A 22675-nucleotide genomic window follows, 5' to 3' on the forward strand; every position below is an offset into this window, starting at 1 on the left:
ATCTGACTGTTGTTAACCCTGTAAGTACTGGTATTAACCATGATATCTGACTGTTGTTAACCCTGTAAGTACTGGTATTAACCATGATATCTGACTGTTGTTAACCCTGTAGGTACTGGTATTAACCATGATATCTGACTGTTGTTAACCCTGTAAGTACTGGTATTAACCATGATATCTGACTGTTGTTAACCCTGTAATTAACCATGATATCTGACTGTGGTATATCTGATATCTGACTTTTTAACCCTGTAGGTACTGGTATTAACCATGATATCTGACTGTTTTTAACCCTGTAGGTACTGGTATTAACCATGATACCTGACGACTGTTTTTAACCCTGTAGGTACTGGTCTCCACATCAGCCGGATAATGGTGGCAGCAAACCAGAATATGGTGAGGAGGACTGTGTTCAGATACATAAAGAACAGAGTTCTCGAAAGTCATGGAATGACATATCATGTCTCAGAAACTCAACTGGGTTTGTGAGAAAGTGCTTTAACATCACCATGACAACATACTGTAACACATACAGTGCACACAACTTTCTCCTTCATTCTCTCTCTCACACACACACCGTCACACACCCTCATTCACACACACACACACACACACACACACACACACACACACACACACACACACACACACACACACACACACACACACACACACACACACACACACACACACACACACACACACACACACACACACACACACACACACCTATTGTTGTATTTGTTTGTAGTATCATATTAATAAAAGTCCTACTTATTTCCTGTTTGTAACTTCCTGTGTACCAGTAGTTATGTTTCACACATCATCATGTTCAACATGAATTCAGTACATTTGACTTTGTGCATTCACATAACTTCCCATTCAAATATATTCTGCAGATATTTACATGCTCCAATTTAGGCCTGGTGATGACATTCTCAACAGTACCAAACAACCATTACATACACTGTAGGAGGTGACTGTACCACCAATCGATGAGTGTATAAGAGATATCAAAGGATGTTACCTAATAATCTTTGACAGTCAGTCTTTGTTGTCAAGTTACAAGTAAGCACTATATCAAATGCTCATATTTGATTGTTGTTCCCCGAAATGGGTCCCAAAAGAGGGAAGGGAAGTGAATATTTTCAGTGGTTCAACCAGCTATCACTCAAAAACTCCTCATCCAATCTTGTGGTGTAAAATCTATTGTCTGGACATTATAATGACCCATGTTTGTAGTCCTGGACCTCCTGAACATGTTGATGTATATGCAGAAAGGTGAAAGGAAGGAGGAGTTCTGGAAACTCCCTGAATTATCTTGGAGCTGTTACGTATGATGTTTAATATATGTTAACAGCTAGTCTTTGTTCTCCACTTCCCCTCTATGATCTATATCTTCCTGGTATGACAGTGTCCTGTCCATCATCATAAATAACAAGTCAGCTTCCCTGGACAGGAGGACTGTGTTGAGATGTACTCTGGACAAGATGATCATGTAGAGACATGGAATGATTTATATTGTTCTGCAGAAAATGGTTTAACAATAATCACTGTAACAATCTCTCTCACACACACACACACACACACACACACACACACACACACACACACACACACACACACACACACACACACACACACACACACACACACACACACACACACACACACACACACACACACACACACACACACACACACACACACATACACACGCACGGACAAAAGTATACACACAAGTACGCACACTTGTATGCAAACTTGTTCTATTTTTGTATTAGCATAGCCACAACTACCCGTGTCATTTTGTTGATACTTCCCTAGAGTTAACACCGACAGCAGTCACACAGACAGAGACAAACAGATGACTCAGAGACAGAGATAACACAAGAAGCAGAGACTTAACGTATAGAGGGCTTGCAGTTGATGTACGACGCCTCCTGGTGGCCATGTTGGAAGACCACCACATTAATTCTAGAATCAGAGACTTAATGTATAGTAGACCAACATAGAAAGAAAGACTTAGGCATTGTTAAAGATGTCAAAGGTCATCAATGCTGAACCAGATATGAACAAGAAGGTCAAGTTTGACAGAGGTGAGATGGAGGAGAGGATTGTGGATATCTACATCAGTGCAGACACCCTGAGAGACGGTGAGACCAACACCAAGAGAGAAGAGACAGCAGACACTGCTCCTAATAATGGCCAGGAGACCAGCAATCAGGTAACACACACACACCGAGGAGAGTGAAGACAGAGACCCATCACTCAGGTAGGAACTAAGACAACTCTGTCACGGAGACTGAAACACTCTAGTGATAACACACAATCACAGCGACTCAGGCAGATCACACACACACACACACACACACACACACACACACACACACACACACACACACACACACACACACACACACACACACACACACACACACACACACACACACACACACACACACACACACACACACACACACACAGATAGAGAGGTTCAGCAAGTATTTTCATCAGTACGCTAATATGTGGGCAGTATTTTAAAATATATTAAAAGGGACAGTTTTTTATATTTCTCAACAACTGACCATTTGTCTTCAACCTCCACCTGAGAGCCTGGGATGGTCTGACTGACTGTTACTGAGGAGACCTGGAAGTGGGTGGATGGCACATCACTGACCACAGGGTGAGAGATTTTACCATTTTACCTTGTGATATGGAGATACAAAACAACAATGATGTATTTCTTCCAGTCATATTCATCAAAATGTATGTTTAAAAACATGGATGTAATTCAATGAGAACTATAGATGTATTATAGAAACCAGGTAATATTGACACATGAACATGTAATTGAAAGAGTAAAATATCAAATGTATTGATGGTCCATTCTTGATAATGGTATGATCATCTTACAGAGTGTGTCTTTTAAGCTGAGAAAACATAGGACTGTATATAATTGAGGAGGATATTTTTACCACATTTTCTGACTGTCTGGTTCTCTGTGTTGTTTAGGTACTGGGGGAAAGGACAGCCTGATGATAGAGTGCAGGAGGGCTGTGTTGAGATGTACTCTGTCTGTCTGTCTGTCTGTCTGTCTGTCTGTCTGTCTGTCTGTCTGTCTGTCTGTCTGTCTGTCTGTCTGTCTGTCTGTCTCCCCTTTCTCTCTTCTTTCCCATAGTTATGTTAATGGTTGTGTTGGTTCCACTTTTCTGGGCTCCGTTATTTACTTAACAGATAAGGAATACTTAAAATGTGCATATATAATTAGAATACAGCCGTAGACAGAAGTCAAAGGTCAAACATCAGACATACAACTGATGTCTCTCCTGAGTTCTGCCCCGAACAAAAGAAAGACGGCCTCTTATGTACCCGAGATCACACCTTATGGTATGATCTCCTATGTCAAAACCTGCATGTGCAGCTAAAGTTATTCTTAACACAAGGTTTCTGAGAACCTGTCTCAGCAGTATGCAAATCTGCCCTTGTTTTAGAGAAAAACAAACGCTGTCTCTCTCTGTCTCGCTATCACCCTCAGTCCCTTTTCTCACCTTTCCTCACAGACGCTGGGCGGCGGGTTTTGGCAGAAAGCTAGACACAGACAGAGGCCTCAATACTCAGCTATAGAGTGAGCAAAAGTACAATGGCACGAAAGCAAATTAGTAACAACATACTCAATGGTGGGGGTCTTTAGAAGACCCACAATATCAACTTTAACCCTTCAGTTGGATAAGGTCCTGAGTGATGATTCCACCTAGTGGTTAAAATGAGAGATGAACTCACCAAGGGGGTGAAATAATGGTATTACAGACTCAAAACACACTGGAGATCCTAGGGGAGGGACCTTGGACCTTCTCTCCCAATAGGGTTGATAGGAGGTGAGGAATTGAAGAAACACAAACTGAGATGAAGAAGAAAATTAAGAGAAAGGCAGAAAGAAAATAAGAATAGTTGTGTTAAGATTTAATAAAAGGAGTGTGTAGACATACCTTAATGGGTACACATTGGTTGAATCAACATTGTATCAATTTCATTTCAATAAAATTACGCTGAACCAACGTGGAATAGACATTGAATTGACGTCTCTGCCCATTGGGACTTTACTCTGTAAAATGCTTGTATTAATAGTTTTCATTAGGAACATTTTCAAGGCTCTGAAAGTCAACTAACAAGGAAACAATGTCCCAGCAGGAGTACCAGCTTCCTGATTGGATGTGATTGGATCAATAAAATAATGTGACCTGAAAACAACAGAGGTTAGATCTAAGAGGCACGTACACAAGCACACAAGCATCCACACACACAACACACACACAAAGACACAACACATACACACAGAGAGTATATCATGTATTATATTATCAAACTAAGGCTGGTGGGAGTCATATCATGTATTATATTATCACACTAAGACTGGTGGGAGTCATATCATGTATATATTATCATTGGTGGGAGTCATATCATGGTGTGAGTATATATCAGGCTAAGGTGGTAGAGTCATATCATGTATCATGGTGGGAGTTATCATGTAGTATATTATCACACTAAGGCTGGTGTGAGTCATATCATGTATTATATTATCACACTAAGTTATATTAGCATATCATGTCTTGGGGGTATGATATCAAAAATATAAAATCCACTCACACTAAGGCTGGTGTGAGTCATATCATGTATTATATTATCACACTAAGGCTGGTAGGAATCATATCATGTAGTATATTATCACACTAAGGCTGGTAGCATGTCTTGGGGTATATTATCATAAGACTGGTAGGAGTCATATCATGTATTATTGGTAATGGTGAGAGGTTAGCATGTCTTGGGGGTATGATATAAAATGCTAAAATCCACTATTATTGGTAATGGTGAGAGGTTAGCATGTCTTGGGGGTATGATATAAAATGCTAACCTCCCTATTATTGGTAATGGTGAGAGGTTAGCATGTCTTGGAGGTATGATATAAAATGCTAACCTCCCTATTATTGGTAATGGTGAGAGGTTAGCATGTCTTGGGGTATGATCCTCTGTAACTTTCTCACTCAACATTATTTACCATTCATTAAATTAAAGGTGACATTCTGTACAGTCACCCCATATGAAACATTTGATCTCCAATCCAACACGCTGGCCTATAGAGCCAAATGAAAAGTTGTAGCTTCACTGTCCAAATAAATACGTAAGGGAGGAGGGAGCGTATAGGAGATAAGAAAAGACAGTATGTCACGTCACACATCCTTTAATAGTGACAGGTCACAATGGTACAGTAAGGGTGTGGCGTCATTGTAAACATCGTTGATATTAAGCATCTCAATCACATCACGATAAAGGGAAGGAGTTCCCATAGGTTGTTTGGTGACCCGTTACTCTACTCACAGAACCAAGGTCACATCCGTAGCCCAGCATTTTCATGTCTGTATTTATTCAAATGGATACAACTGGAGAGTAACTTCAAAAGATACTCATAGCATCTCTGAATCTTTATGTGACATTCCTCCTCCAGACCTGATTGGGTGTTAGAAGGCTCCATTACAGCTGCTTCCCTTTGTCACGTTTCCTGTTAGGACCGGCCTGAATCCCAGACGATAAATCTTCCTGAGTTAAAGAGTTACAACGGTCAACAGAATCATCTTAAATGGGATTTTCTTACATTTGCTTGTCTTTATTAATATTGCAGGTCTTCCGGTGTGACCATGCTGAATAAGAGGTTAGACACCACAGTGTATTTCACAACAGGAGGATTTCAAACCAAACCAAATAGAAGGGATGTTATATCCTCTAAATAATCACACTCTCTATCCACCACATCTACATGTGTACTACATTTAGTGTGTATACTTTGTGTTTTTTTACATGAGCTTTATACATTAGGTGAAGTAGTCAAATCAAGGGCAGGTATTTATGACATAAGCTACTGAAAGAATGTTCATGCTAGTGTTGAAGAGCAGCATGATTGAAGTTGGGCTGAATGCTGCACCTGTTGAGGCAGGTCTGAGGGTGTTGGGGCTGGGTCTTGTTCTGCCCATGTTGAGGCTGGGCCTGGTTCTTCCCATGTTGAGGCTGGGCTGGGTGTGTTGATGTTGGGCCAAGTGCTACCCCTTTCGAGGCAGGTGTGTGAGTGTTGAGGCTGGGCAGGGGGTTTTGAGACTGGGCCTGGTACTACCCCTGTTGAGACAGGTCTGAGGGTGTTGGGGCTGGTCCAGGTGCTGCCCCTGTTTAGGCTGGGGCTGATGCTGGTGGCCCTGTTAGGCCCTGTGTGCTGGGGCCTCCCGCTCTATTGCCCTGTAGGGTGAAAGGAACCGTTTACATAAATAGCAACACAAGAATATAGATGGTGAGAGTAAGCAGTACCTGAACATATAGAAGAGCATGTAGGCACTCCGGGCTCTGGTCCTCAGCACAGTGGCTTCATTGGACATTGACACCTGGCTGTCGTTACAGCAGAACCAGTTTCCACTGGCATGCAATATGTCACTAATGTAGTGCCCTGTGGAACAAGGAAGACAGACTAGAGGTCAAAGATCAGGCTATTGTGGGTAATAGAGTGTTTTGTAACAGTTAAACAGTTCATTTGGGAGGTATTTTATCTGTTACATGTGTCAAGTTTTGAAATCAGAGATAAACAAATACACATGGCATTAAATTAGAATGCCTCTCCATTCCTTTGAATTAAATTGAGCAAACTCTAAACATATTGCAGTGCTTGTTGGGATGACACTTCTCTCTGAAGCTTGCAGCCTTGCTGGCTTGGCCGAAATGGCTGTTGGAGGGTCAAATCCCCTACCCCAGGAATCCCCAAACATATTTTTATTTGCAGTTTTCTGACCAAATTAGACATGCCTCGATTCCTTTGAATTAAATTGATAGCAAACTCTAAACATATTGCAGTGCTTGTTGGGATGACACTTCTCTCTGAAGCTTGCAGCCTTGCTGGCTTGGCCGAAATGGCTTTTATCCCCTACCCCAGGAATCCCCAAATGGCGGCCCGCGGACAAATTTGGCAATGTAAAAACACCAGCAAATCAGCTCCAAGTGATTTTCATTTTGGAAATCTGTTACAAAGTGTTCCCTATATGTGGTTGTACAGCTTTGGGATGCAGTTGTAATTTTGTTCCACACCCCTTCCCATCTGGCTAGAAAAAAACTGGACCCGCTGAATCTAGTTGATGATCCCTGGCCTTCACCCTCGAAATGTTCATGCTTTGGGATGCTTGTTGGCAGAGGCACACGTGAACATGCTAATTGAATCCAAGGAGAAGGGAGTGATTTGGAATTCAGCTGATGTCATATGTATTGTGCATCTGCATGTGTGTGTTTGATGGTATTTACTTACCGGAGTTTGCGGAGCCTCCCAAATGAGAGACTACGCCAGTCAGCTGGTAGTAACCATTCACTGACTGTACTGGCTTCTGCTTCTGTAAGAAAACACATGTGATCATAGGATTCTCATTTCCTCTACAGTCCACCACACTGTCTACAGTCTACTACAGTACTAGTCTACTACAGGTCTACTACATCATGTACTCCTCATAACTATCTCAGTGTTCTGTCATAACTTATTTTTCACTGGCTTCACTCTCTCTCTCTCTTCTCACCACTGAGGCTGTCAGCAACACTTTCCCTAGTTCCTGCTCCTTTGAATCTGAGGGGTCAAATATACATATCAAGAGCTGTGAAAACGTGGTCACTTGTCTGAATTGCTCTGGACTAAAACAGCTCCCATACATCACTAAAGATATCTGAGAAATATTTTAAATTGCAGCTTCCAGCTTCTGTGTCAGCAGGACCGTTTTGGGAGTGGGTGGTTTGTGTGGTGTTGGAGCAAGAATAGTATTATGGTGCCATGACCTACATGAACAGCAGAGGGCGCTGTCTTTGGCCACTCCAGGTGGGCTGGAGACTTGGCTGGCGAGGGTCTGGGGGATGGACCCCTGGATGCTGGGGGCCTGGTTGGTGAGGGCCTGTGGGCTGGCACTGTGCAGGTGTGGCACCATGTCCCCACAGAGGGTGGAGAGCCTCAGCTCCGAAGGAAACAAAAGAGGAGCCTCCAGCTTCTCCAACCCCCCAGGTCCTCCAAACCTCTTCAGATGCAGAACCAGCACACTGCCCAGAAACAGAGAGGAAGAGAGATGAACAGACAGACAATGAAACCAGTCAACAAAATAACAGATGAGTGAAATTTGTTTGGTGGTGCTCAGCTCTAAGTCCTACAACCTGCTCAGGAAGGTAACTACTCCTAAAGGCTCAGGACATTAAACACTGCTAGTACTATGAGAGGTTATAAAGGGACAACTCACAGAGGCAGTGTGTGGAACTGCTCCACCTTTGAGGCGTGGAGGCCTTTACAGCCCTCACATGTGAATTCAACCTGTTCACTCTGGTTAGAAACAAAAGCATTACATAATGAATGATACCACTACAATAATAAGATAGCGTATTCTGAGGCAGTGGGCAGCTTGCCCTGGGTGTTAGTCTCTACATGCAGGGCTGAGCCCTAAGTGCTGACTTTGAAAGTGAGTGCTAGGCTGTTCAGCAAGGTGCGCTCAGGGCTGAAGTCCAATGAGAGGTGGTTGTAGTCCTCTCTGGTAGACGACTCGCGCCCACAGCTTCAGAAGCAGGAGAAAGAGAAGAAAAATGCATCAAGTCTGTTTCTGTTTCAGGTCTCTACAATGTTTCTGTTCTGCCATGTGTTTTGTAATATTAATATATACTGTATATATATATATATATACATATAGAAAGATCATGTTCTCAGTAGATACATTACACCCAATGGGAGCTCTTACCTGGTACATGTGCGCACCGACACAAGCTGGAACTCCAGCTGGGAAACAGGGCAGGTATAGTTCATCCCGAGTGTCTTCAGAATCATGCCCTCCTCCTTCAGCTGGCACAGCATATTGACGAGTAACTCATGTGCGTCCTATGATGAGGAAGAGACAGAAACACACCAAGATAAAAGCAAATGATTAAGATAAAATGAACCCTTGCAAGAAGAGCACTCGTACACAAGAGAGTAGTGCCTCAGTTACCTGTTGCGTGTCCCCCAGATACTTCAAATCGTATCCCGACAAGGAGTACTTGACCTTCCACATGAGGTCTGCTTTTGAGGCCTGGTTTGCCACACTGTCAGGTAAACCCGAACGGTGCACATCAGACAGACTCCTGTAGGGGAGACAGAGAGTAAGTTAGCAGCTGACTGGATGGTGTCAACCTACTGGATAATGCCTGAAGAGGCAGATGAGTAAATACAAATATGTTTTATCTAGTGGCACCCCATCATTAGAATTTTTTCATTCGATTTGATGCAATTTCACCTTTGAGGATGGACAATGAAGCCAAACAACAAAAATGTGTTGTTTATTCTCATAAGATATTTGGTTTGGATACTGCTCTCAATTCCAGAGCATTTAAAAAACTACCAAATTTCCCACGGTAAGGTGGAATGTTCAGTCAATGAGCATTATGGGTCATGTAGTCATTCTACACTTTCCAAATTGGCCTACAAAATGCCTACATCATAATCAGTGTGTCATTGTTGTTCCTCTTGGTTATGAAGATTCCAAAAACAAAAAGAAACTGGAAAATAAACCATAAATACAATACACAGCAAAATATGAAGTGGTTAAGGTTAGGAAAAGAGTTAGGATTAGTGAAAGTGCTATCTTAACCTGCTACGACAATCCCTTTCTGTAGAAGTGGCGTGAAAAGAGTGTCCCTTCTTTAATTTATGACCACAATTAATGGGTGTGTGGGGTGAGTGTCTGCTTTTGAGCCTTCCCTTACCTGAGCAGGTTGGAGAAGGGGGAGGAGCTCCAGAGTTGTTCCTGGTGCAGGATTTCCTTTGAGAAGGAAGGCAGGACCAGGAGGCACTGCAGGGTGGCGTTAAGGAAGCAAGTGTTGCCAATGTTAGGCAACCTGTGAAGAAGAAGCAGCCATCAGTACACACATAGAGATTAATCATAACCTTCATATCTCTATAAAGTGATGATAATGGCAGGGGATAAGGGATACATTATATTTAACACAAAGAAGTGGATGTCCTTTAGACCAAGATTGACATAATTCATGGGTTTATAAATATCTAATAAAACGGACATGCTCGATAGTAAGCCCTATCCCCATAGTATATCAGACACTGATCTCTAAACAATAAATCACTTATATTCAATGCATTTGCAGTGTGTTGTGGTTTACCCAAGAAGTTCCATGTTGACCAGTGCCACCTGTTCTCCTCTGGCCCCCTGGGTCTCTTCTGACCCTCTGGTGGCTGAGCTGGTCCTGGGAAGAGTCATGCTTCTGGTGGCTGAGCTGGCCCTGGGAAGAGTCATGCTTCTGGTGGCTGAGACTGGTCTCTGGGGCCTTGGACTGGAGTGGTCCTGAAGAGACAGAGGTCTGGAAGGAGAGAAACAGGTCTTACGCCTCCAACACAGAGATATTATCACTCTACACAGTCTCTCTATTAAATACTGTACTGTACTATAAACACAGCTGAGTAGTTATGCATGTACTGCTGTCCATATAAATGCAGTGTACCAAGTAGACCAGGCCAATAGGTTAGTACTCTCTTTATCCACTAGATGTAGACAGAAGAGGCTAAAACTACAGTTTGAGGAAAATAACTTTCTGGGACTGTGTTTATCAAGTGTCTCAGAGTAGGAGTCTGATCTAGGACCAGTTTTGCATTTTAGATAGATCAATGAATCAGATTATTATGGACAGAGAGGACCTGATCCTAGATCAGCACTCATACTGTTGATTAACACTGGCCCTGGTCTGGTAGCACTAAACCCAACTCTCCAAAGAGACTCTAGGATGGCACTGTACTTTATGTTTGGATTACCTGACTGTTGTGCCCTCCTGACTGGTGTCTCCATGACGATCCAGAGGGTTGGTAGGAGAGGGAGAACTAGGGTGGGACACCACTGGAGAGGATTTCACTGGGGAAGGGTTTTTGGCAGGTGACCGGGGTACAGAGGGTTGTTTAGCAGGAGAGCAAGGCTGAGAGGAACATTTAACAGGAGAGGGAGGTGGATGGAGGGAGGAGAGTTGGTCAGAGGGTGAGGGGTCAGAGGTAGCGGAGCCATTCCGTTCAGAACGGTCAGATGGAATTGGAGAGGGGGATGAAGTGCCCCTCTCCTTCTTCTTTCTTGTCTTCTGCTCCACATCAACTGAATTTGCTTTCTGACGTTTTTTCTGTTGACAAGAAAATGTGATAGTGCTAAATACTCCCCCCAGATCCCCAGCCAATGGAAGAGGGGGGTCATGAGAGTAGGAAGAGGTTGGCCTAAATGGAGAATCATAGGTATCTATCCTAAACCTCAAATAACACAGTATAGACAGGTTACATTGAGTGACATTTGCAATAGCCGAACTTCATGTACATTTCATGTACACTTTTTACGTATTCGTCAATCAGAATGTCATTTTACTTTTATTCTTCCCACTAGGTTTAAGAGACAAATACTACTCCAGAATTATAGTAGTTGTTAATTGATTAAATGACCTGATTTCATACCTTTTTGCACCAGCAGAAACAAGCCATGTCGATAACCAATGAAGACTGATACATTTCCTCATTAACCCATTGTTCAAATTGGCTTTAAGACCATTGTGATGTCATCGGTCATGTATGACACAACTTGCGGGCTGCCGCAGAATTCTATGGCACATTATTTATGATTTAAGTGTCAGACATTGTTGCCATTAACGCGCGTTAGAGCTCGTTTGACCACCAGAGAGCATCTTTGAGAAACATTTAACCGTTTTTAATATGAAACTAATCGTTGGATAACAGATCTGCTCTCGGAACTCATTTACACACGTTACTGTGTGTTTTCGATTTCTCTCGCACAAACACACACACACACGCTCACCCTCTATAACCACTCTTTATATTTACAGTGGTGATGGAACAGCTGGAGGCATTTCGTTGTGAATTCTGAAAACAAGCCAACCTAACTCAGAAATACACTTTCACTGGTTGCCATGGTGAATAATCCAATAATAATTGGTTGGACACATGAAAGGAAACAGAGTTTACCGGAAACTCAAAATGAAAATACTTGCAGATCAATTCAGATCAACAATTTTCAATAGTAGATCTAATTACATTTAGAGGATTCTAAATTAATATCTAATGGGCTTTTATACAATGATAATGCAGGGATAAAAATACACTTGCTAGTTTTCTAATAAATTCATATATCTGTAGGGGTTGGGCAAATCTGGTTTTAGAGTACTTAAGCATTGAATACATTGAAGTTTTCCCATTTTGACCTTTAGGCTACACTTTACAACAGGACTCATCTCTGACTGCCTGCAACATCTACAGTGGTACAATATTTTATTTATTTTTTTATTTCACATTTTTTATGGTTAAATGTAGTTGAGAACAAGTTGCATTAACTTTACCTGGCCAGATAAAGATAGCAGTGCTGAAAACAACACAGAGTTACACATGGAACTAAACAATTAGCAAGTCAATAACACAGTAGAAAAAAATGGGCAATATACAATGTGTGCAAAAGGCATGAGGAGGTGGGCGGTAACCACTTTTAGATTAACACTGGGTGATAAATTATCAGATGGGCATTACAGGTCTATTGTGAATCCAAAACAGCAGAAAAGTAAATAAATAAAAACAGTATAAAAACAGTATGGGAATGGTAGGTGAAAAAAGGGTGAGCTATTTACCTCAGACTATGAAAAGCTGCAGATCAATTAGCTGCTCAATTTTCAGCTGATCTTTGAAGTTAGAGGGAGATAAAAGTCTCCAACTGGGCTTTTATACAATTCGTTCCAGTCACAATAAGCAGATACTTTCTGGTTTGGCTTTAAATGAATCAGTGAGATACACCTGTTGCTATTTGCCATGACCAGTGAACTGAGATAAGGCGGAGCTTTACCTAGCATGGACTTATATTTTTGAATTACTTTAAAAAAATGTATATGTATATTAAGTTGTCTTGCTTTTCTCAGAGCAGCACAAAACGGTGCTGAAATAGTTGACCATACGCAGGTAGGCTTTTACTTCAAATCCTATTGGAACAATTGGATGACATTGGGAGTTCCAGTAGGCAACTATTTGTTGCCTTCATTAGCCTACTTTATTCTTAAAATAACTCCAGCCCATAAAATAGAAAGGAGCCTTAATTAATTAACAATAAAGTGATTTAATTCACAAATGCATTTGAATGTACTTAATATTGGCCATCAACCAGAAACACACCGTGGTAGAAACATGTTGTTGATTTATTTATATTTTTTTACTATTTCAAAATGCACACGTTTAATAAGCTACTGTGCAGTCTGACAAGTAAACATAGCCCACAGTACATAGTAAACATATCCCACAGTACATAGTAAACATATCCCACAGTACATAGTAAACATAGCCCACAGTACATAGTAAACATAGCCCACAGTACATAGTAAACATAGCCCACAGTACATAGTAAACATAGCCCACAGTACATAGTAAACATAGCCCACAGTACATAGTAAACATAGCCCACAGTACATAGTAAACATAGCCCACAGTACATAGTAAACATAGCCCACAGTACATAGTAAACATAGCCCACAGTACATAGTAAACATAGCCCACAGTACATAGTAAACATAGCCCACAGTACATAGTAAACATAGCCCACAGTACATAGTAAACATAGCCCACAGTACATAGTAAACATATCCCACAGTACATAGTAAACATATCCCACAGTACATAGTAAACATATCCCACAGTACATAGTAAACATAGCCCACAGTACATAGTAAACATAGCCCACAGTACATAGTAAACATAGCCCACAGTACATAGTAAACATAGCCCACAGTACATAGTAAACATAGCCCACAGTACATCGTAAACATATCCCACAGTACATAGTAAACATATCCCACAGTACATAGTAAACATATCCCACAGTACATAGTAAACATATCCCACAGTACATAGTAAACATAGCCCACAGTACATAGTAAACATAGCCCACAGTACATCGTAAACATATCCCACAGTACATAGTAAACATATCCCACAGTACATAGTAAACATATCCCACAGTACATAGTAAACATAGCTCGCAGTACATAGTAAACATGGCCCACAGTACATAGTAAACATAGCCCACAGTACATAGTAAACATAGCCCACAGTACATAGTAAACATATCCCACAGTACATCGTAAACATATCCCACAGTACATAGTAAACATATCCCACAGTACATAGTAAACATATCCCACAGTACATAGTAAACATAGCCCGCAGTACATAGTAAACATAGCCCACAGTACATAATAAACCTAGCCCACAGTACATAGTAAACCTAGCCCACAGTACATCGTAAACATATCCCACAGTACATAGTAAACATATCCCACAGTACATAGTAAACATAGCCCACAGTACATCGTAAACATAGCCCACAGTACATAGTAAACCTAGCCCACAGTACATAGTAAACATAGCACACAGTACATCGTAAACATATCCCACAGTACATAGTAAACATATCCCACAGTACATAGTAAACATATCCCACAGTACATAGTAAACATATCCCACAGTACATAGTAAACATATCCCACAGTACATAGTAAACATAGCCCATAGTACATAGTAAACCTCAGCCCACAGTACATAGTAAACATAGCCCAAGAACAGTAAACATATCCCACAGTACATAGTAAACATTTGGAGACAAAGTACATAGTAAACATATCCCACAGTACATAGTTTTTTCAGAGCTCACAGTACATAGTAAACATATCCCACAGTACATAGTAAACATATCCCACAGGTACATAGTAAACATAGCCCACAGTACATAGTAAACATAGCCCACAGTACATAGTAAACATATGGACAATACATAGTAAACATATCCCACAGTACATAGTAAACATATCCCACAGTACATGGTAAACATAGCCCACAGTACATAGTAAACATATCCCACAGTAGCATATCCACAGTACATAGTAAACATAGCCCACAGTACATAGTAAACATAGCCCACAGTACATAGTAAACATATCCCACAGTACATAGTAAACATAGCCCACAGTACATAGTAAACATATCCCACAGTACATAGTAAACATAGCCCACAGTACATAGTAAACATAGCCCACAGTACATAGTAAACATGGCAAAGATGCTTCATTCCTTACATAAGGGAGAGCAGGCCATGTCAAGACTTTCTCAGTGACCTCAAGTACCCAATAACTCTGTCTTGAATGTTTTTTCGGGATGCATCAGTCTTGGTCACAGTATTAATGATGAACACCTGGAGGTTCACTGGTCAGCCACATTTGCCTCGGGATCCATCCCAGTTAGGGGAGGCATGTAGTCTAGTGGTTAGAGCGTTGGGCCAGTAACCGGAAGGTTGTTGAATCAAATCCCTGAGCTGACAAGGTAAACATCTGTTGTTCTGCCCCTGAACAAGGCAGTTAACCCACTGTTCCTAGGACATCATTGTCAATAAGAATTTGTTCTTAAATGACTTGCCTAGTTAAATAAAAAATACAAGTATCTGCCTCTACAAATAATGGGTGATACTGATTCACGTGCACCTTCATCAGATGAGCAGAATGGTACTGCTCTGCGCCCCCATCGATTGTGGTGTCCTATAATAGAAATGGTAGATCAATTAAGAATTAAAAGTGACTCCAACACACAAATGCTGCATAATGAAACATGTTTTAAGAATGTAGCAAAACCAACTGCTTTCATGGGAACCATGTGTTTTATCGGTGTGGCCCGTTGTCCAGCCCTTTGTCCACCGATCTCCACGGATGGTTGTCTGCATGGTTGTTTGCTCTGCAAAAACACATTCATGTTTTTAGTACACAAGTATCGATTGTATTACACAGTATGCCTACACATGGACAGACTATATAAATAAAAAAATAAGTAAATGCATTGAATCCCAAAAAACTGTAGTTTTGGTGATCCTCCCAGCTCTGGCTCATTTTCTCAAGTCCTCTGGTGGTTACAGTCCTAACCCTGGAACATATAGCACCATAGAATGGGTGGAGTTTGGGGCAGGTAGAGGAGTACTGGAAAGGTGTGACTTTCAGGTTACTACAGGCCATAAGTATACAGCAGATCGCCGAAAAGTCCTCACTTTGATTTTGCTGTAAGAACATACTGTAGCAACATGACCAGGATCTCTATTCATTTAAGTGAGCAGATTGGGGCTTTCAGGGGGAACAGACAATCTACTGGAGACATTTCAAAAGTACTGGTAGACTTTAGGATTTTTGTCATGTCATCCAGGTCAGGATAAACAATTATTTATACAAAGTACTAACCCTGACTCTCGTTTTTTAAGTGTTCATAGGTCTCGGTCTATATATTCCTGGTGTGTTTTTTCACAAACAATGCTTGTTTTCTTTAAACGCTCTTCACACACCATGCTTACTTGAGACCAAAACTAGGGATCAATTGTAAAGTCGTGCAAGTTGGGGGAATTTTCACACCTACATTAGCCGGGCTATGAAGAGTCTAATATTTCATCATGGGTGGATGGCTTCTTTTGTATTCCAAAGTATTGAATGAATGTATTAATTGCTATAATTTATCATTCTCATTCTCAAAGGTGAGTTCACAATCTCATTCTCATGTTCAAAAAATATTGATATTTTGGAGATGATTTTCTTTTCAAATAACTGAAAATGTGCAGATTTAATTTGAATAAAGGGAAAAGTGCCATTCTTGAACATGGGGTTAAACAATAGGCCCTTTTAATTTTGTCTGGCTTGCCATTCCAAATTAAATTGAATATTTTTTCTCATATAATTTACATGTCACTAGGTGTAGGCAAAACCATAAACAACTAGGTAAACTGTGATATGACTAAATAGTTAATCAGCTTGATTCTTCCAAAAATAGACAGGTATTTTCATCAAGTACAGGAGATAGAGTTTCTCACAGGTGTGCCTGGCATGGATTGTGACTCAATCTCATTCCTCTTCAATGCATCATTTTTATTATATTGAACTTGGCAAGTCAGTTAAGAACACATTCTTATTTTCAATGACAGCCTAGGAACAGTGGGTTAACTGCCTTGTTCATGGGCATATCAACAGATCAGCGATTTGATCTTGCAACCTTTCGGTTACTAGTCCAACGCTCTAACCTCTAGGATACCTGCCACCCCATGACTCTCCGCTAATGACTTGACACTCCACCAATAATTACATTTAGAGGACTGGAAGATTCTAAATTAATATCTAAGCAACAATTTTTGTTAGGGCAAATCTGATCTGTGAGAATTCAGTGTATTTTTGGGGTGTGCGTGTAGGACAGAGAAATAGCAATTCCTACACTATTTGTAACGGTTCTCTTGTGGTGAAGGAGAGTCGGACCAAAATGCAGCGTGTAGATTGCGATCCATGTTTATTCAACAAACGAAAACCGAAACAGCCTATACTAGTGTAAACTAACACAGAATAAGGACATCAAGATACTAAGGACAATCACCCACGAAACACTCAAATAATATGGCTGCCTAAATATGGTTCCCAATCAGAGACAACGATACACACCTGCCTCTGATTGAGAACCACTCCAGACAGCCATAGACTCTCCTAGAACACCCCACTAAACTACAATCCCACTAAGCTACACACCACATACAAAAACCCATGTCACACCCTGGCCTGACCAAATACATGAAGAAAAACACAAAATACTACTCTTTAGTTTTTTACCCAGCACTACACAGTTGATTCAAATCATTAAAGCCAGATGATGAGTTGGTTATTTGAATCAGCTGTGTAGTGTAGGGCAAAACACATTAAGTTCACCAAGGAGGGTTTGGAAAGCCCTGCTTTAAGGCACTGTAGCCATAGTCAGAAAACATAGTTTAAAATGTGTGAGTCCATCTATAGCAAGCCAGATATGACCAATACGGTTTGACAGAGGTGAGAAATCTGTCGGCATCTTAATCTGAAGTTTTAAAGGGGAACTTTAAATATGTTTGTGTGTGTGTGCGTGTCTCTGTGTGTGTGTGTATGTCTCCTTGAGTGTGTAGGTGCTTGTGTGTTTGTCCTCTCAGTACTTTTCTGATCTCTGTCAGTGACGAACTGCAGGCGAAACTGTTCTAAGTATTCAATCACATTCAATCAGGAAGCTGGTCGACCTGCTAGGACAGTTCTGCAGAATCTCTCCTTTCCACAATGTGTTCATGTTAGTTTGTAGGCCAAACCGCTCAGACCCCACAGACGTTTTTGTAAGAAGAGCGATTTTGGGGATGTCTCATGTTCTGACAAACACCGCTATAGTACGGCCACCTTCCACCACAGATGAGGAAGGGCGATATCGGCGGATGTGGTGGATTGAGACGTGGCCCATGCAAAAAATAGATATCTGCTGCTTAAACTGACAGATTTTGATGAAGATATTTTTATTGTGTTCCAGGGCGTCAGTAGGGGTTTTCTAACATTCTGTAGAAAGAACGATTCATATATTTGAAATGGAAATGATGAAATGCACCACATGCCGTGTGCACAAAGTAAAATGTACTAATGTAATGTTGATTTGTCAAACAACTACTGGTATACAAGAAGCTACAATCTGTGGAAATAACTACTGATATAAAGAGGAAATAATATTGGTAATACACTAGTTGTTTCTCAGTTAAGGTGTTGTAACTGGTCTGTAGCTTGTCTCTCTCTTCATATCCGTCAGGAACGGATATCACCCTGACCATCGATGCCGAGGCTGCTGGAGCCACAGACTTGAACAACACATACCTGCGTCTCTCCATTGTAAGCAAGGTAAGGGTCTTGTTTCAAAACTCTAAAATGGCCTCCTTCTCTCATATCCTCTCACCCTGATATGAAAGGAATTGGTTGTGTAAGCTACTAGTTCTTATCAGCTACATCTGTTGTCTAAGCTCTCTCTCTCTCTCTATCTTTCCCCTCTCTGTGTTCCCCCCCTTCTCCGTCCCTCCCTCCCTACAGGAGACAGGTTTTACCACTCCCCAGAACGGGCTTCCAGGCGTCTCCTCCAAGTTACCAGGGTTCTGGTCTAGAAGCACAATTACGATTGCTAATACAGTTTTGTTTCTGTACTGCAGTATAAGGGACGCTTGGCCCAGAAAGACCATTTCCATACACGGCCACATAGAGAAGTCATATTTGAAAATGTGTAATAAGTCACTTTAGTCATCACCTACGTGAAAAAAATATCCATTGAATTTTTCAAATAATTGTCGCTGAGGCCGATAAAATGTGTATATTTTATATTCATCCAATGTCTGCCATGTTTTAGGATGACATAATGACGACATCACTGCTCACGATGCTCCCTGTGTGAACTGAGTGCTAGTGTGCATGTGATGTTGGGCTGAGTAAACCAGATGCATCCTGGATATACACAGGATTACCTTGATAACAACGGGCAGACACACTGGACGCAGACTCCAGTTCTAATTAGAAGGACCGAGCACGCCCCCATTCTCATCGACGGGGCTGTAGTGGAGCAGGCTGAGAGCTTCAAGTTCCTTGGGGTCCACATCACCAACAAACTAACTGGTCCAAGCACAACAAGACAGTCATGAAGAGGGCATGACAAAACCTATTCCCTTTCAGGAGACTGAAAAGATTTGGCATGGGTCCTCAGATCCTCAAAGGTTTTACAGCTGCACCATCGCAAGCATCCTGACGGGTTGCATCACTGCCTGGAATGGCAACTGCTCTGCCTCCAAGGCACTACAGAGGGTAGTGCGAAAGGCCCAGTACATTACCGGGGCCAAGCTTCCTGCCATCCAGTACCAACAACAACGAGATGGCCTACAGGGAGGAGGTGAGGGCCCTCGGAGTGTGGTTTCAGGAAAATAACCTCACACTCAATGTCAACAAAACAAAGAAGATGATTGTGGACTTCATGAAACAGCAGAGGGAGCAGCCCCCTATTCACGATGGGACAGTAGTGGAGACGGTGGAAAGTTTAAAGTTCCTCGGCGTACACATCATGGACAAACTGAAATGGTCCACCCACACAGACAGCGTGGGTCATCTGTACCTGTAGTTAGTTCTACATCCACCCAGGTCTCTGTCACCAACACTACAGCTGTACTTGTAGTAAGTACTACATCCACCCAGGTCTATGTCACCAACACTACAGCTGTACCTGTAGTTAGTACTATATCCACCCAGGTCTCTGTCACCAACACTACAGCTGTACTTGTAGTAAGTACTACATCCACCCAGGTCTCTGTCACCAACACTACAGCTGTACCTGTAGTTAGTACTACATCCACCCAGGTCTCTGTCACCAACACTATATCTGTACCTGTAGTTAGTACTACATCCACCCAGGTCTCTGTCACCAACACTGCAATTTTATAATAGTTCATGTAGGTATGTATGTATGTAATATGATATAATGTAGTATATTATCAAACTAAGTCATATCATGTAGTATATATTCAAACTAAGACTGGTGTGAGTCATATCATGTAGTATATATTCAAACTAAGACTGGTGTGAGTCATATCATGTTGTATATATTCAAAACTAAGACTGGTGTGAGTCATATCATGTAGTATATATTCAAACTAAGACTGGTGTGAGTCATATCATGTCGTATATATTCAAACTAAGACTGGTGTGAGTCATATCATGTCGTATATTATTAAACTAAGACTGGTGTGAGTCATATCATGTAGTATATATTCAAACTAAGACTGGTGTGAGTCATATCATGTAGTATATATTCAAACTAAGACTGGTGTGAGTCATATCATGTAGTATATATTCAAACTAAGACTGGTGTGAGTCATATCATGTAGTATATATTCAAACTAAGACTGGTGTGAGTCATATCATGTAGTATATATTCAAAACTAAGACTGGTGTGAGTCATATCATGTAGTATATATTCAAACTAAGACTGGTGTGAGTCATATCATGTCGTATATTATTAAACTAAGACTGGTGTGAGTCATATCATGTAGTATATTATTAAACTAAGAATGGTGTGAGTCATATCATGTAGTATATATTCAAACTAAGACTGGTGTGAGTCATATCATGTAGTATATTATTAAACTAAGACTGGTGTGAGTCATATCATGTATTATTTTATTACACTAAGGCTGGTAGGAGTCATATCATGTATTATATTATCACACTAAGGCTGGTGGGAGTCATATCATGTAGTATATTATCAAACTAAGGCTGGTAGGAGTCATATCATGTATTATATTATATTAGCATGTCTTGGGGGTATGATATAAAATGCTAACCTCCCCTATTATTGGTAATGGTGAGAGGTTAGCATGTCTTGGGGGTATGATATAAAATGCTAACCTCCACTATTATTGGTAATGGTGAGAGGTTAGCATGTCTTGGGGGTATGATATAAAATGCTAACCTCCCCTATTATTGGTAATGGTGAGAGGTTAGCATGTCTTGGGGGTATGATCCTCTGTAACTTTCTCACTCAACATTATTTACCATTCATTAAATTAAAGGTGACATTCTGTACAGTCACCCCATATGAAACATTTGATCTCCAATCCAACACGCTGGCCTATAGAGCCAAATGAAAAGTTGTAGCTTCACTGTCCAAATAAATACGTAAGGGAGCGTATAGGAGATAAGAAAAGACAGTATGTCACGTCACACAGCCTTTAATAGTGACAGGTCACAATGGTACAGTAAGGGTGTGGCGTCATTGTAAACATCGTTGATATTAAGCATCTCAATCACATCACGATAAAGGGAAGGAGTTCCCATAGGTTGTTTGGTGACCCGTTACTCTACTCACAGAACCAAGGTCACATCCATAGCCCAGCATTTTCATGTCTGTATTTATTCAAATGGATACAACTGGAGAGTAACTTCAAAAGATACTCATAGCATCTCTGAATCTTTATGTGACATTCCTCCTCCAGACCTGATTGGGTGTTAGAAGGCTCCATTACAGCTGCTTCCCTTTGTCACGTTTCCTGTTAGGACCGGCCTGAATCCCAGACGATAAATCTTCCTGAGTTAAAGAGTTACAAAAGTCAACAGAATCATCTTAAATGGGATTTTCTTACATTTGCTTGTCTTTATTAATATTGCAGGTCCTCCGGTGTGACCATGCTGAATAAGAGGTTAGACACCACAGTGTATTTCACAACAGGAGGATTTCAAACCAAACCAAATAGAAGGGATGTTATATCCTCTAAATAATCACACTCTCTAAATCAAATCAAATCAAATTTTATTTGTCACATACACATGGTTAGCAGATGTTAATGCGAGTGTAGCGAAATGCTTGTGCTTCTAGTTCCGACAATGCAGTGATAACCAACCAGTAATCTAACTAACAATTCCAAAACTACTGTCTTATACACAGTGTAAGGGGATAAGGAATATGTACATAAGGATATATGAATGGGTGATGGTACAGAGCAGCATACAGTAGATGGTATCGAGTACAGTATATACATATGAGATGAGTATGTAGACAAAGTAAACAAAGTGGAATAGTTAAAGTGGCTAGTGATACATGTATTACATAAGGATGCAGTAGATGATATAGAGTACAGTATATACATATGAGATGAGTATGTAGACAAAGTAAACAAAGTGGCATAGTTAAAGTGGCTAGTGATACATGTATTACATAAGGATGCAGTCGATGTATATACGTATGCATATG

General features: G+C 40.9%; 2 protein-coding genes and 3 long non-coding RNA genes across 28 annotated transcripts in view; 4 read left to right on the top strand and 1 right to left on the bottom strand.

Annotated features, from left to right (window-relative positions):
• The window catches only part of LOC127907996 (C-type lectin domain family 6 member A-like), a 90521-nt gene extending 89730 nt beyond the window's left edge, over positions 1–791 (top strand). For all 4 annotated transcript variants that reach the window (XM_052464910.1, XM_052464911.1, XM_052464908.1 and 1 more), the window contains one exon: positions 347–791. In XM_052464910.1, coding sequence (XP_052320870.1) covers positions 347–791 — 445 coding nt within the window. The remainder of the gene's footprint in view (positions 1–346) is intronic.
• Positions 1–22675, bottom strand: part of LOC127907994 (ubiquitin carboxyl-terminal hydrolase 37-like) — a 68635-nt gene that overhangs the window by 36601 nt on the left and 9359 nt on the right. For 2 of the 21 annotated variants that reach the window (XR_008065839.1, XR_008065837.1), the window contains exons 4-11: positions 10198–10332; positions 9787–9918; positions 9033–9165; positions 8787–8923; positions 8507–8606; positions 8298–8377; positions 7853–8103; positions 7334–7415 (exon numbers count right to left, since the gene is read on the bottom strand). Coding sequence is in view for 12 of the 21 variants with exons in the window: in XM_052464883.1 (XP_052320843.1) it covers positions 7557–7642; positions 7853–8103; positions 8298–8377; positions 8507–8606; positions 8787–8923; positions 9033–9165; positions 9787–9918; positions 10198–10332 (1054 nt within the window). In the remaining 9 variants the exon portion in view is untranslated. The other 19 variants (XR_008065831.1, XM_052464876.1, XR_008065834.1 and 16 more) reach the window with 18 other exon arrangements.
• On the top strand, positions 2225–4069 carry LOC127908005 (uncharacterized). The gene is made up of 2 exons (XR_008065865.1): positions 2225–2686; positions 3016–4069. It is a non-coding gene; the product is annotated as an uncharacterized LOC127908005 (long non-coding RNA).
• The window catches only part of LOC127908000 (uncharacterized), a 33235-nt gene continuing 25316 nt past the window's right edge, over positions 14757–22675 (top strand). Inside the window, exons 1-2 of the long non-coding RNA XR_008065857.1 lie at positions 14757–14810; positions 14986–15427. This is a non-coding gene — a long non-coding RNA (uncharacterized LOC127908000). The remainder of the gene's footprint in view (positions 14811–14985; positions 15428–22675) is intronic.
• On the top strand, positions 17821–21085 carry LOC127908003 (uncharacterized). The gene is made up of 3 exons (XR_008065863.1): positions 17821–17940; positions 18707–18795; positions 18982–21085. It is a non-coding gene; the product is annotated as an uncharacterized LOC127908003 (long non-coding RNA).

Source organism: Oncorhynchus keta, chromosome 16 (assembly GCF_023373465.1).
Source record: "Oncorhynchus keta strain PuntledgeMale-10-30-2019 chromosome 16, Oket_V2, whole genome shotgun sequence".
Lineage (NCBI taxonomy): Eukaryota > Metazoa > Chordata > Actinopteri > Salmoniformes > Salmonidae > Oncorhynchus > Oncorhynchus keta.